Source organism: Telmatherina bonti, assembly GCF_933228915.1.
Source record: "Telmatherina bonti genome assembly, chromosome: 23".
NCBI lineage: Eukaryota > Metazoa > Chordata > Actinopteri > Atheriniformes > Telmatherinidae > Telmatherina > Telmatherina bonti.
This window is the reverse complement of record NC_136632.1, coordinates 7,645,507-7,659,503: the sequence shown is the minus strand read 5'-3', so window position 1 is coordinate 7,659,503 and position 13,997 is coordinate 7,645,507. Positions and strand designations below refer to the sequence as shown.

The 13,997-nt window shown below is 38.6% G+C and overlaps 1 protein-coding gene across 1 annotated transcript; it reads left to right on the top strand.

Annotated features, from left to right (window-relative positions):
- Window positions 1-7,956: 7,956 nt before the first annotated feature.
- LOC306773683 (podocan) lies at window positions 7,957-10,263 on the top strand (the record flags this gene model as incomplete). Its single annotated transcript, XM_079263568.1, has 2 exons — window positions 7,957-8,003; window positions 9,171-10,263. The coding sequence occupies exons 1-2, from the start codon at window positions 7,963-7,965 to the stop codon at window positions 10,261-10,263; spliced, it is 1,134 nt and encodes a 377-aa protein (XP_079119694.1). The 5' UTR covers window positions 7,957-7,962.
- Between the last annotated feature and the right edge of the window lie 3,734 nt (window positions 10,264-13,997).

The following is a 13,997-nucleotide window of genomic DNA, read 5'->3' as shown; positions in this document are numbered from 1 at the left end:
AATAAATGTGCCCGACTCTGAACAATCCTCTGTTTTCATCTGAGGTTGTAAACCTCGTTTATTTAGGTGTTTCTCCTTCTTAGAGGCATAACACAGAAGATCATAGTTTCACTGAAGTCAAAACGTCTCAGATTGATTTCCACATGGAGATGGAGAGAGGTTGGTCTCCAGCCCACTTCACCAGAACAGTTTCTCTTCGCAACAATAAAAGTATCTGAGTTACTTCATCATGTGGGATCAAAATCAAACATTATCAGGCAAACATAATTGCAAGTTTACTGACACTTGCTATTCTGTTGCTTTGCTGATGCTTACTTCACAATAAAACATTTTACTAATTAGAAATTTAGGATTGTTTGGTAACATTTTAATTTCATACTAACAGTAAATACGTTAAAAATATTACTTTTCAATTACTCTTAAAATCTGCTGCATATTGAAATTCAGGAAGTCAGCAGCAGCATTTAATCTAAAACCATCCTGATAACCATTTTATCACCTCTGGTCTCTGAGAGAAAGTCTTCTCTCTGTGGGTTTCTGTCCGGCTCATGTGCTTCTAAAATGTCAGATAAATAATAATATTAAACCAACTTTTGTGGAATTAGAAGAAAATCATGTAAAAACAACAGATCGGCTCTTTTCACAACACTTCACATTAAATCCCTCCTTCATTCACTCTACCATCACACACCAGTGGTGTGAGCTACATGTATGGCCACCAGGACGCTAGTCGATCCCACAAAAGACTTTCAAACACATTCACACACCAGGAATGCCAACTGGAGACAGTGTCTTGCCAGGGACACAACGGTAGACTGACTGTGATGAAACAGGGTTCGAACCGTGAACCCAGGCGACCCGCTCTGTTGTCTGAGTCTCTGTTGCCCCTAGCGATGTGTCATTAATGACATATTTCTTCCATGTTTTCAGAATAAATAAAACCAGACCCAATACAAGAGCAATTAGGGAGGAAGACAACAACATAACTAAATCTGAATTAGTGCCATTGCACGTCCATGAACACACACACACACACACACACACACACACACACACACACAGAGTCATCCCAATGCAAAGTAACGTCCTCACACCCTGAGATGATCTGCACTGATATGCTGCACAAAGAGCAGCTATTTAATGGCAACTCAACAAATGTTAAAATTTTCTTAAAATATTTTCATTCAGTCATTTTTTTAACTGCTTTAGTCCAGTTAAGTTGCAGTGAAGCTGGAGTCTATCCCAGTAATCACTGGGCGAGAGACAGGTACACCCTGGGAGGGCCGCCAGCCCATCACAGGACCACACACACACACTCAGTCCTACACTGCAAAAACTTAAATCTAAGTAAGATTAAAAATCTTAAATTGAGTCCACATAAGCTTATTTTTTTAAAGGTAAGATAATTCTTAGTTTTTATGCCAGAGAATTCCTCTTGTTTTAAGAGTATTTTTACTTGTTTTGGGAAGTCTTGACAAGCCTCATTTTCTTGTATGTTGGCAGATAATTTATATTATTTTAAGCAAAATTCACCAAATTTTTGTATATTTTTTTCTTGTTTTTTAAGGCTGAGTTTTTGCAGTGTAGGGGGAAATTAGAGTAACCAATAAACCTAACATGCATGTGTTTGGACGGTGGGAGGAAGTCGGAGTACCTGGAGAGAACCCACAAATACACGGGAAGAACATGCAAACGTTCATTCTGTGAGGCCACAGTGTTAACCATTGTGTAGCCCTCTGAGATGTCTTATATTTATACTTTACTTGCATGTCTACAATGCAATCATGCCATTAGAATCACCAGTATTACAGTCACAAGAGAATTATTTCACAGTATTTGGCTTATATTTACCCGTTTTAAAGCAAGATTTAGCTCTCTGTAGATTTGATTGTTGCATGAATGAAATAAAACACATTAATCTTTTCACTTTCACATGAAGAAAAAGGCCAGAGAAAAATGTTTCCTCTGTTTTTCTGTTTGTTTTGAACAGGAATAAACTCAATACATGTTTTAATAATAATGTAACAACAGTGAAATGGTTGAAACTCACAATGATGATCTAAATCCTGCTGTTCAGCATCCATTAAAGTAGCTGACACATATCAAGTTGAAATTTGAGAGTTTGATAGAACAAAAGAATGTTTTGTCCATTAAAAGTATTTTTTTTTCTTTTTTATTTTCAGACAGTCAAATCACATTAAATCCCACGCTTGTCCTTTAAATCTCGAGGGAGATTAAACTCATTCTAAACAGCAAAAAACCATAAAAAAAACTACACCATAAAAGGCTTCATATATATATATATATATATATATATATATATATATATATATATATATATATATATATATATATATATATATATATATATTTATGTGTGTGTGCGTGTATGTATGTAATGGTTGTAATATGTATGTAAACAAACCCACATTAGCATTGAGCATTGCAGATTATTAGATTATTATTATGTGTCAAAGGCCACAAAGTTTCCAGGATCTACTTGTCAACCACTAAGACGCTAATATCCCCCCCTTAAAAGGGACAAACAGTGACCACTGTGAAAGCAGTCGTCACCTTTGACCTCTCTTCCTAAAGCTGCCTCCCTTTCCTGCCATTGATCCCTTAGATTCCTCTGACATTGAGGGTACGTGTGAGAATTCCCCTCCAGATAGAGGCATTTCTGGAGTCATTACCTCTGCCTCACTCAGAGCCTTTGTGTGAAAACTCCCCGTACAGAAGGAGGCAGTGAAACGGATCATTAAAGCCAACGATGCCCTATTTCTCCCGGAGGGCTCGACTTTTCCTCACGGAGACGCAGGCGTTGGGTCAAGTGGACGCTGATACCCAACTTTGACACATAAAGAGGCCACAAGGCAGGTGAGTCACGGTGGTTACTGTTAGTTTGCTTAACCTTCACTTGCTTTGTTGACAGATTATCTCATAATTTGTGGTATTTATTGTGCTGTCTGTGTGTGGTATAAATAACCCCACAACTCACCATGATCATGTTCATTCTTTTCTTTTTAATAAGCCGTGAAGCGGTGACTCTTTATTTAGACTAAAAGTAACTAAAAGGTTATTTACAAACTATGTTTGACTATATCTGAATAAAAAAGACAATTTAAAAACTTGAGTAAAGCTAGAATAATAAGGTTATTATCTGCAGAGCCAGACATACACACATCAGCCTGGCAGCCCTCACTGCAATCAGGGTAACAGGGACGCATATTTATATTTATTATATGTTGGGCTGGTATTTATCAGAGCAAATACATGTGATTCTGTACACTGTGGTTCTGTTCGCTGTTTAGTAGCTAAACTAGTATATAAAGAATACGCTCAGTGTGTGATTTCATTGCAGCTGTGTGCAGAACTTTTCTCCTTCATCCTTTTAATATTGATCTTACAGCATCCGATGGTCAGGATGTAGCTGGTCAGCTGGTTTCCATTCCGTTTTCTGTTGATTTTATGTCAATGAATGCACTTGAAGTGACAAAGAAGTAAAGTGTAGAGATCAGGGATGCCAAGTCTGGTCCTCCAGATCTGATCTAAAACTTTTGGATGCATCCCTTCTTCAACACAAAGGAACTAAATGACTGATTTCCCTCATGTTATTCTGCTCTGCAGGCCAGGGATCCTCAACCCTGATCCTTAAGGACCAGTGTTCCTGCTGGAACACACCTGACTCAGACTCAGATAAACTCTGCACATGTCTGAATACACATACTAAATACACATTGATTTGAATCAGGTGTGTTGCAGCTTGGAAAACCTGCAGGACACTGGTCCATGAGGACCCGGATTGGGGATCCCTGCGGCAGACGCCTGGTAACCAGACTTTCATTTGATTCAGGTGTTTTAGAGAAGGGATGCATGTAAAAGTTTTAGGATAGTGGATCTTGGGAACTGGACTTGAGCACCCCTGTTATAAATTAAAGCAGACGTTATTCCGTATTGAATTTCTGAGACTTTAATCGTGTGAAATTCCTCTAAAATGACGAATTCATTTCACAATACTGTCATGATGAATGTCACTGTCTTCTTCAGTTCATGGCTTATTATTGTGGCTGAATTGATTTAAAAAAAAAAAATCGAAAATAACTGAAGAGATGAAACTAGAAATGTAAATAAAATGCTGCTTTTTAATCCTGAAATGCTTCTGCCGATCATTTTCTTGTTATTCAACAGGCAGAATGGAAGTGCTCACGGTCCTACTTGTGTTCCTCACCGTTCCAGGATGTTCTCACGCCTTACATCCCGGTAGGTACCATGTCACGCTTACAGATAAGGGTGCTCTTCTCACTGAAGAAAATCCAATCCTTTTGATGGTAAATACATTTAATAAACCTCATTTTGTTGAGTCTTTTTTTTTGCACATAAAAGGTCAGAGAAGTTAGTTTTCTGCAACAGACTTCTTTACTCACATGTCTGCATCATGACTCCACGTGTGTCGTGTAGCATGCCATGCATGTCAATAATATAATCATACCTTTAGAATCACCAGTATTACAGTCACAAGAGAATTATTTGTCATATCAGAGCCAGTTTCACAGAATTTGGCTTATATTTAAAAGTTTTAAAGCAAGATTTAGGTTGAAAATAACTCTAACTTTGTAGATTGTTACATGAATGAAATAAAAAAAATTCATCTTTTAACTTTCACACAAAGAATAAGGCCAAAGAGAAAAATGTTTCCTTGTGTTTTTCTGTTTGTTTTGGACAAGAATAAACTGAATAAATATTTTAATTATAATGTAACAACAGTAAAATGGTTGAAATTTGAAACAGTATTGTCATAAGAAACTCTTGTTTTAGGTTTTACATACCCAAACCAGTTGGTAGAGATTTTTATTTTCACAATTTTATAAAGAAATTCATGAAAGGCACCGCAAATTTAAATCTACCACATAGTAGTAAAAATACAATGTTTTACTATTTACTAGAAGCTTAACCAATGAAAAAGGTCATAAAGTTGCCATTGTTTGATAAGGACAAGGCAAATTTATTCATTTGGTGCATTTCATACACAGAGAATAGATACAGTGGGCTACTTTTAATACAAACAGATACTGACAGCAAATGCATTGTAAATGTCACCATCATCAGTGTGTATACGCAAACATATATTCAAAGTAACAGAAAAACTCACCACTGTAATGAAAACTGGAGGCAAATGGAAACGTTTTAATTCCCACTTAGAAGAAACGAGGTTTAGAAAAGACTTATCAGGGCTTCTGGTAGTTTCGCTCAAACAATAAAAGTTTAATTGTCCTTATTTTGTTTCAACTCTCAGGATTTGAAGCAAACTTGACTCTGATGATCTTAGAAGTCTGAATAGCTCATGTTGTACATGTTGGTCAGATCTACCTGTTGGACCAGGACCATTCATTCAGGGCCTTGTGCAGCAGCAGCAAAACCTTAAAATCTTTTTGCAAAGGAAGCCGGTGTAGAGACGCCAGAAACAGAGTGATATGCTCCCTTTTATAAGTCTTTATGGGAACTGGCAGTAACACACTGGATGAGTCTAGTTTTTATAACATTGCTGACTGAACCTTTGACTCAGATTGAGCTTTATTTAGCTGAAGAAAGTTCTGACACATGAAAGTATAGATTTGATATTGATGAACGTACGGAATCACCGTGGCGACTCCTGGCGAGACAGAAATATATAGCGGAGTATCGTTAGCATAATTATGATCAGAAATTCTGAGTAGATTTAATTCAGTTCAATTCAGCTTTATTTGTATTGCGCCACTTCACAACAACTCTTTACAGACACATCAATTTGAGCCAGTTCATAATAAATAGCCTGGATAAGGAGAACCAACTGATTGCATCGAATCTTGACATTGATCCAATCCCCCATCCTGAGCATGCATGAGGTGACAGTGAGAAGGAAAACTTCATTTTAACAAGCAGATAAAACCTCCAGCAGAACCCGCCTCATGGAGGGCAGGCATCTGCCTTGACTGGTTGAGTTGGAGAGGACAGGAAAGACAGATCAGTGTGCACCGCAGTTTTTATCCAGGAAAACCTGCAGAAAAAGGAGAAATATGTTAAAGATGTTAATACTGTCATATATTTATACATGGGAGAAATGACTGAACTCAATGCATCATGGGATGTTCCCATGGCTGCATAACTAATGGATCAAGAAGATCAATAGTTACTGGTGCAAATTTACCCATGTCCTAAATGTAGGATTCAAACCAATTCCCAGCAGAACCAGAGGACACACCCAGTTTTCCAGTTGGTTTAGGAAATTCTGGCCAACTGTAGCAAAAGAAGATCTACCTCAAACAAAACCGAACATCTGCCACCATCTTAGTTTAGTTGATCAGTCACAGAGGAGTAAAGAATTAAATCAAATTATTGCAAATTGTTGCCAAAATAAAAGATTTAAAAAATGGTAAATAAAAACAACACACACACACACACACACACAATGCAGGCTTAGTGAAACAGCAAGATGTACAAGATGTGATTATTCTTTGTGTCATCTCTCTTTTTCCAACAGGAATGTCTTTTACAGGAGTACAGAAACTGAACAGAGGCGACCAGTCTGACAGCATCAGTGAGCAACTGCAGAATGTTTCCATCTCAACAGGGATGAGAGCAAATGGTAAAGAAAACATCACTGCTGAATCCTCTGAAATGGAGAAAAAACAGGGGAGTAATGGTAATACACCTGCCACAAACCCCACAAGGAAGGCTGACAAGAATAAAACGGCTGGGAACGGAGGAAGAGGAGAAGATGGGCAGATTCTACAGGTGAAACCAGAAGAGCAACTCATCAAGCAAAAACCTGAAACTATTAAAACAAATAATCCAGCGGGAATTGAAGACAGAAATAAGCAGTATGGGAAAAGAAATGAAAACACACAATCGGCATCTCATGCCATGGATCATGTGGATGAAGAAGCTGTGTCGGATTTGGGAGAAAATCGGCTCAATTTGCTTTCCATCTCAAACACAGATGAGGACAGAGTAGTGAAAATACTGAAAGAAACCACACACAGCCAGGAAAACATAAAAACTGTCAATCATCACCACAGAAATGAGCAAACAGAGAGAATAAAACAAGGTATAGCAGAAGAGGAGGAAAAAAGGAGGCTAGTTGCAGGAATTCATCTTGATGAGACAAGAGGAGACATTTCTGATGGTGAAAATACATTAAGAGTGAAACAGGAAATTATAGACAGTAGAGACGGTGAAAGGGAGGAAGATCTGATAGCACAGAGGAATCTAACGTCTCCTCTCGCTCAGGCAGAGGTTCCCGTCACTATGCAGTCTCTCACGGGGTCTCAGAATCCCCCAACTTTTCCAACTCTTCTGCGTAATGTCATCCCATCAACTCCCGTCACACCAACAGAAGCACCTCCAGACTCTGGCCCCATTTTACAGGATTTTAACGTCAAAAATCTGTTGGTTAAGCCAACAGGAATGGAGCTAAAAACACACACAGCTGAACTCCCAGAGAGGATAAACACCTCCAATGAAGCACAGGAGGGTGAGTTTATCTCCTGGATGGAAGCGGTAAAACCAAAACCAGAAGAGACAAAGTTTGGAATCACAAATTCAACAACAAAAGAGCCAAGTCCTTCCCAAAACTCCAACAAAAACATATACAACACTGCTAAAAAAGTCAGTTTTCCACACCAGCCGAACACAGCACAGCCCACAGAGGAACCCAACACTGTTACACTAATAGAAAGCGACACCTTACTAACAGCAGTGCACAACAAAGCATCTCCTTCCCAACCACAAGGGACCAAACCTCCAGCCAGACCACAGCTTGCAACTGCCCAAACGGCTTCGGTGAAGCCAACAAAAACCGATGTAAGCAGCAAAAATAAGACAATGAAGAAGTCCAAGGAAAAGAAAATGAGGAAAGACAATAAAACACAAAACCCAGAGAATAAGAAGAAGAAAGTCATCGAAGCAACAGACTTTCCTTACTTCATGGACAACTACTGTCCGCCTGAGTGTGCCTGTTACGGAAGGTAAGACATTAGAAATACTGAAAGCATCTTACATCCAAATGTGTATGATTTATACGCCTTGTTGGAAGTTATGTCACCAAAATACCATAAAGTTTGGACACTACTGAAACGTCAATATAAAAAAACAGAACGTAATGATTTGCAAATCTCATACATCCATATTTTATTCCCAGCAGAACATAAATAACATGTTTGATGATGAAACTGAGACATATTTAGTGGGATATAGTTGCTCATTCTGAATTTGACGCCAACAGCACTTCTCAAAGAAGTCGGAACTAAAGGCTTGAAAATTCATAAAGAAAAAACCGGAGGAGCATTTGACATGAATTAGATTAACTGACAACAGCATTTCAGAGAAGCAGAGCCTTTTGAATGTAAAGATGGGCAGATGTTCACCAGTATGAGACTAACTGGGTTGACAGCTTGGCAAATAAATATTTTGTTCTTCAACATGAAACTGCAAAGACTGCAGATTTTATAATCTGCAGGGTATGATCAAAAGAATCAGGGGGATTCTTGCTTGTGCTTCTTCGGGCCTCTTCTGGAAATCCCTCTGTGGGATTAGTGCCGATGGCGTGGGCAGCTTCCACATCTGGGAAGCTCCATCAATGCTGAAGCATCTGCTCCCATCCAGACAACGTCTCTTTCAGGGAAGACCTTGCAGGTTCCACCATGCTGGACCACATCCTGCATCATCACAGCAGCATGGTGGAACAGGAGAACTGGTCTGCTGCAGTCCAGACCTTTTACCAGTACAACACATCTGGAGCATCATGGAAGCAACAAGGTTCAGGACTGTAGAGCAGCTAGAATCCTGCATCAGACCAGAATGGGACAACATTCCAGCAACTTGTCTCCTCACTTCCCAGACATTTATAAGCATTTGTTAGAAGAAGAGGAAATGCTGCACAATGCTAATCATCACCCATAAAACTATGTTTTTCCTAAATACGTTGCTGCCATCAAATTCAAAATGAGCTCAGATATGTTGTTTATGTTGCGCTGGGAATGAAATACACGTTGAACATCCCATTTTTTCGGAATTGGGGATTTTGTATCAAATCTATTTGGTAGTTATGTTACTTTAGTCCTTCATAATGTCAAATACTCTGAACGATGAATATGATCAGGAGTACCCATTTTAAGTTATGTTTTCTTTTCCAGAGTGGTCCAGTGCTCAGATAAAGGTGTGGATAAGGTTCCGTACGGTATTCCGTATAACGCTCGCTACATTCTCTTGATGAATAATCACATTGACAGCATCCAGCTGGACTTGCTTACTGGATATGTCTCTATGGAGTTCCTCGTGCTGAGCAACAATTGGCTTACAGATGGTACCATAGAAGGAGCGTTCGAGGGAGTACCGGCTCTAAAGCGCCTCTACATGGACAGGAACTTCCTTGAAAGTGTCCCAATCGACCTCCCAGTCTCTCTCGAAGAGCTTCGCCTGGACAACAACCACCTGAGGGTGATGTCAGATGCAGCCTGGACACGGTGTCCTGGCCTCTTGGTTCTGAGCATGAGCAACAACAGCCTGGGAAATGGATCTGAATCTCTTCCCGATGAAGCGTTCTCTCCTCTGTGCAACCTTCGCACTCTGAACCTGGATCACAACCAGTTAGCTTCAGTCCCTCTGGGGTTACCTCTGTCCATTAAGGAGCTGTATCTAAAAGGGAACCACATTGAACAGTTTCGTGGAGGAGTTTTCAATGGCATGTCGGAGCTGGTGGTCCTGGATCTGAGTGCCAACAACCTAACAAACAAAGGTCTTGGTAGGGATTCCCTCCTCAACGTAACACACTTGGAAAGCCTTAACCTAGAAGGAAACAGACTGAAGCAAGTGCCACGACACCTTCCTCCTTCACTTAAAACTCTAAACCTGGAGGGAAACCTCTTATCCTCCATTAAAAGGGCAGCTTTCAACACCTTGAAAAACCTGGAACATCTCGGCCTGGCAAGGAATAAGATATTCAAAGTGGCAGCAGGAGCATTTAGGATGTTGCCCATCCTGCATCAGTTAGATCTCTGCCACAACGCTTTACGCCAGGTGCCCAGACAGCTGCCTCCAGCTTTGCACTTCGTAGCACTTGATCACAACAGGATACAGTCGGTGCCTCGTGATGCTTTCTGCTGGGGTAACAGGAGTCTCAGCGGGCTTGTGCAGGTGCAGCTGGAGCACAATTTAATTGATATGGGGAAGCTGGATTCACAGGCTTTCCGATGCTTACGAGGATTCCAGGTGGTGCACTTCTACTGAGCCAAACCTTCAAAGGGAAGTATAAATGCACACAGATTTCTTTTTGGATCAGACTCCCCTGCTTTGGAAGCTAAACCCAAACATGCGGTGAAAGGAAGAGACTGAAACTGAACAACAATATTTATTAAGTGTGAAGTTTTATTCTTTGTGCTGTTTTTCCCATCTGGCTTTCACAGTGGTTTGTATCCAAACGCAACATGTGTCACTTCTAAACTTGAACTTATTTTTGACAGTTTCCTTATGACAGCAGTGGTTCCCAACCTGGGGATCTTGGATCCCAAGCAGGTCCCCTAAGAATACAAGGTGTCCCAGAGGCTTTGGCTGTTCAGAGCCAGTGTGATTTAAATGAAGGCTATGTATGCCAACACAAAGACAAATTGAGGTGTATTCACTTCAGGTTTTATATATACATAATTTGGGTGTTTTATTCAAGTAGAACCAGCGTTTCAGAAGCCTGACAACAGTAACTTTGAACCATTTCATTAATGAGACATGGCTGAGTAAAGCCACAGTGCAGCTGATTTGTCCTGAAGAAGAAAAATAAAGCTGTGTGTTGGTAATTTGATTAAGGGCACATTCACATCAGCCTTTTGATCCGAATCCGAATCCGTTTGCTCGGAAAGTTCGCTTTGTTTGAGGAAATATGAAAGCGGCAAATGAATTCTGGTTCGCCTACAAACCTAGGTCTCAGTCTGCTTCAAGCGGACCAAATACAGGAAGCTGACTACAAAAAAAGTCACATCCTGCAGTTGACATAGCATTGCATTGTGGGTAAATACATAGCAACGGCGTTAAGGGTCCTCTGCCTTGTCTGTTGTTCATACTATTGTTGCACTATATTTCTTCAGTATACTTAATAAGAAACAATAAAAAACCCAAATCAGCGTTAGTTTCATCTCCATGTTTAGCTCACAAGAGAAGGAAACAGAAAAAAAGTTTTCTTCTTTAGGTGGGTCATGTCTTCTCTTTTATTAAATAGTAGTGCAGCGCCCCCTTTGGTGGTAATGGGGATATATTATTGTAAAGGTTTGGCTCATTTGACCAAAGTGCAGCGTGAACACGACCTCAGGCCGCATTGATACACCCCCCTACAACCAAGCAAGGTCCCTATTCAGACCAAGTCAAGTAGACTATCCTGATGTGAATGCACCCTAAGTTTGATTTTATTAAAGGACAGTCAGCATGGATCATTTATCGCAGAGGTGTCCAAAGTCGGTCTTCAGGGGCCGAAGCCCTGCAGGTTTCTGATGTATCCCTGTTCCAACACACCTGGCTTCAGTTAAATGGATCTAATGACCCAAGACGTTTTACACAATGACTGATTCATTTGAGTCAGGTGTGTTGAAAGAGGGATACATGGAAAACCTGCAGGATTGCAACTCTCAAGGTCCAGAGCTGGACACCCCTGATTTATGGAGAGAAAAGCTAATGAAAACTTAAAACCAAGCACAGTTACAACTCAGGGCAGGGAGGGAGTTATTTAGTTGCATGAAGGGGTTCCTCAGGAAAAATAGGCTAGGAACTACTGCTCTTTGGCACATGGTGCAAAAAGTTGCACGACTTTATGCAAGCAGTTGATAACAGGTTAAATTAACATTACACATATATTAACATGGTAAAGATGTTTGTTTCTTTTATTATAACAGCAGAATTGAAGATGGGACCAACATCTTTGTAGGCAGCCATGTTGGCAGCTGTGTTTCAATTTAAACAGAAAAAATAAAGTCTTATTTCATGAAACAAAGTGGGCATGAAGGTGATATTAGAAAGACTGTGGCAAGCAGAGGTATATATATATATATATATATATATATATATATATATATATATATATATATATATATATATATATATATATACATCCAGAGAAACTTTGATTGATGCAGGACAATATATATATATATATATATATATATATATATATATATATATATATATATATACCTGACTGGTGCAAGACAACTGGCAAATACCAGTTTGTGAGCACTTTTTGCTTTTCAGTCAGTCAGGACAACGTTGTTCTGACTGAATGATCAGTTTTCCAGTGAGAATGAATAAATTTTCCATCATTACATGATTTAAATAATAATTTAGTCAACCCTCACCATCATCATTATCAAAACCCCCAAACAGGGTATATATTTTGTAATAGAAACATAACCACAACAGAATCCTCAAACATAAGAATCAATACAAAAGTGTATTTAAACTGATTTAATGTCTTACTTTTCTAGAATTGATCATTTAATAATTTCATACATCCAACTCAGGCAACAACACACACATAAAAAGTGCACCATATTCAGTCAGAATTTGACTTGTGATACTTTTATTAAACATGTAAATGAGGAGAGATGAACATGAACAAGTCAGATGAAACATTAAGTTTGTTCAAAGACAATAATGTGTCATCACAGTGTATTTAAATGTTTTTCATTGGTTGGTTGTTGAGCTGCACTGAAAGCTATCGGCAGATTATCTTTTGTGCATCACACCACCATTTCATTTAATAGTGTGAGTCTGAATTTTTTTAGAGCTGCTTTTCTGAACTTGTTTTTATTAAATGTGAGAATGAAGGAGAATTCTTTCAGCTCCCTTTGGACGAATGCTGACTCTTCCTTTAGTTTTGATGCATTTCTATGGACTCTACTTCTACATTCATGTGAGTTCACTAATGAGACTCACTTGCAATGTTTTATTTTCTTTTTTAAATGGATCTTTTGCATTTCCTTCAGTTCCTCTGAGACAAACGTAATGATTATTTTACCATTTTATTTGACTAATTATTTGTTAATTAAGACAAACAGACTAAACGTTTGAAACTCAACCGAAGGGATAATTATCCTGGTAATATCTGACTACTATCTTCTACAGTTTTGAAAATACATTTAACTCTGTTTGAGCCTCTTCTGCTCATGAAAAAAGGGGAAAACAACTATGAAGAAACGAGATGCCACACTAGAACTTCACGGTTTCTGCTCTGTGATTAATAAACAGAGTCCCCAGTGTTCCTACGTAAAGCATTTTAACCATTTTTCCGTAAACAAATTAGTCCGAGTGGCAGTTTTCATGCTGTGTTTGCAGCAGTAATTCGTCTGTGGAATTCCCACGAGCACAAGAACGTCGTTTACCTTTCAAGTTCTGTCAAACGTCAAGTGATGGTGATGATTAATGACAGCGTGGAACAAATAAGCCACAGATGTCGTCAAAATTACATGTAAAATTAAACATGCTTGAAGTGCTTGAGTTTCTTTTTGTTTTTTTTTACACCCAGTTCTTGTAATGTGTTTATAAATAAAGATGAAAGCTGGAAGTAGAAATATAAAATCATGTGTTGGACCATATCATTCAGCCAGAAAGCTTCTTTTTTTAAATTCCTTTTTCCGTATTCTGTTACTGATTTACTTCAATTTGTATTTTAATCATTTTATTCATTTTATTATATTTTTATTTGTTTGTTTTTTTTTAATCAATTTTATCATTATTTCTAGAATTTTCTTATTTATTCTTTTACTTATTTTTTTTGTATTTTATTTCTTCTTCTTCTTCTTCTATTATTATTATTATTATTATTATTATTATTATTATTATTATTATTATTATTATTATTATTATTCCTCCTTCTTTTCATGAGTCTTTCTCGGTTTATAAATATTCTCTTCCAACATGAACTCTTACAGCCCAGTGATGGGCTGGCGACGTGTCCAGGGTGTACCTGCCTCTTGCCCAGTGAT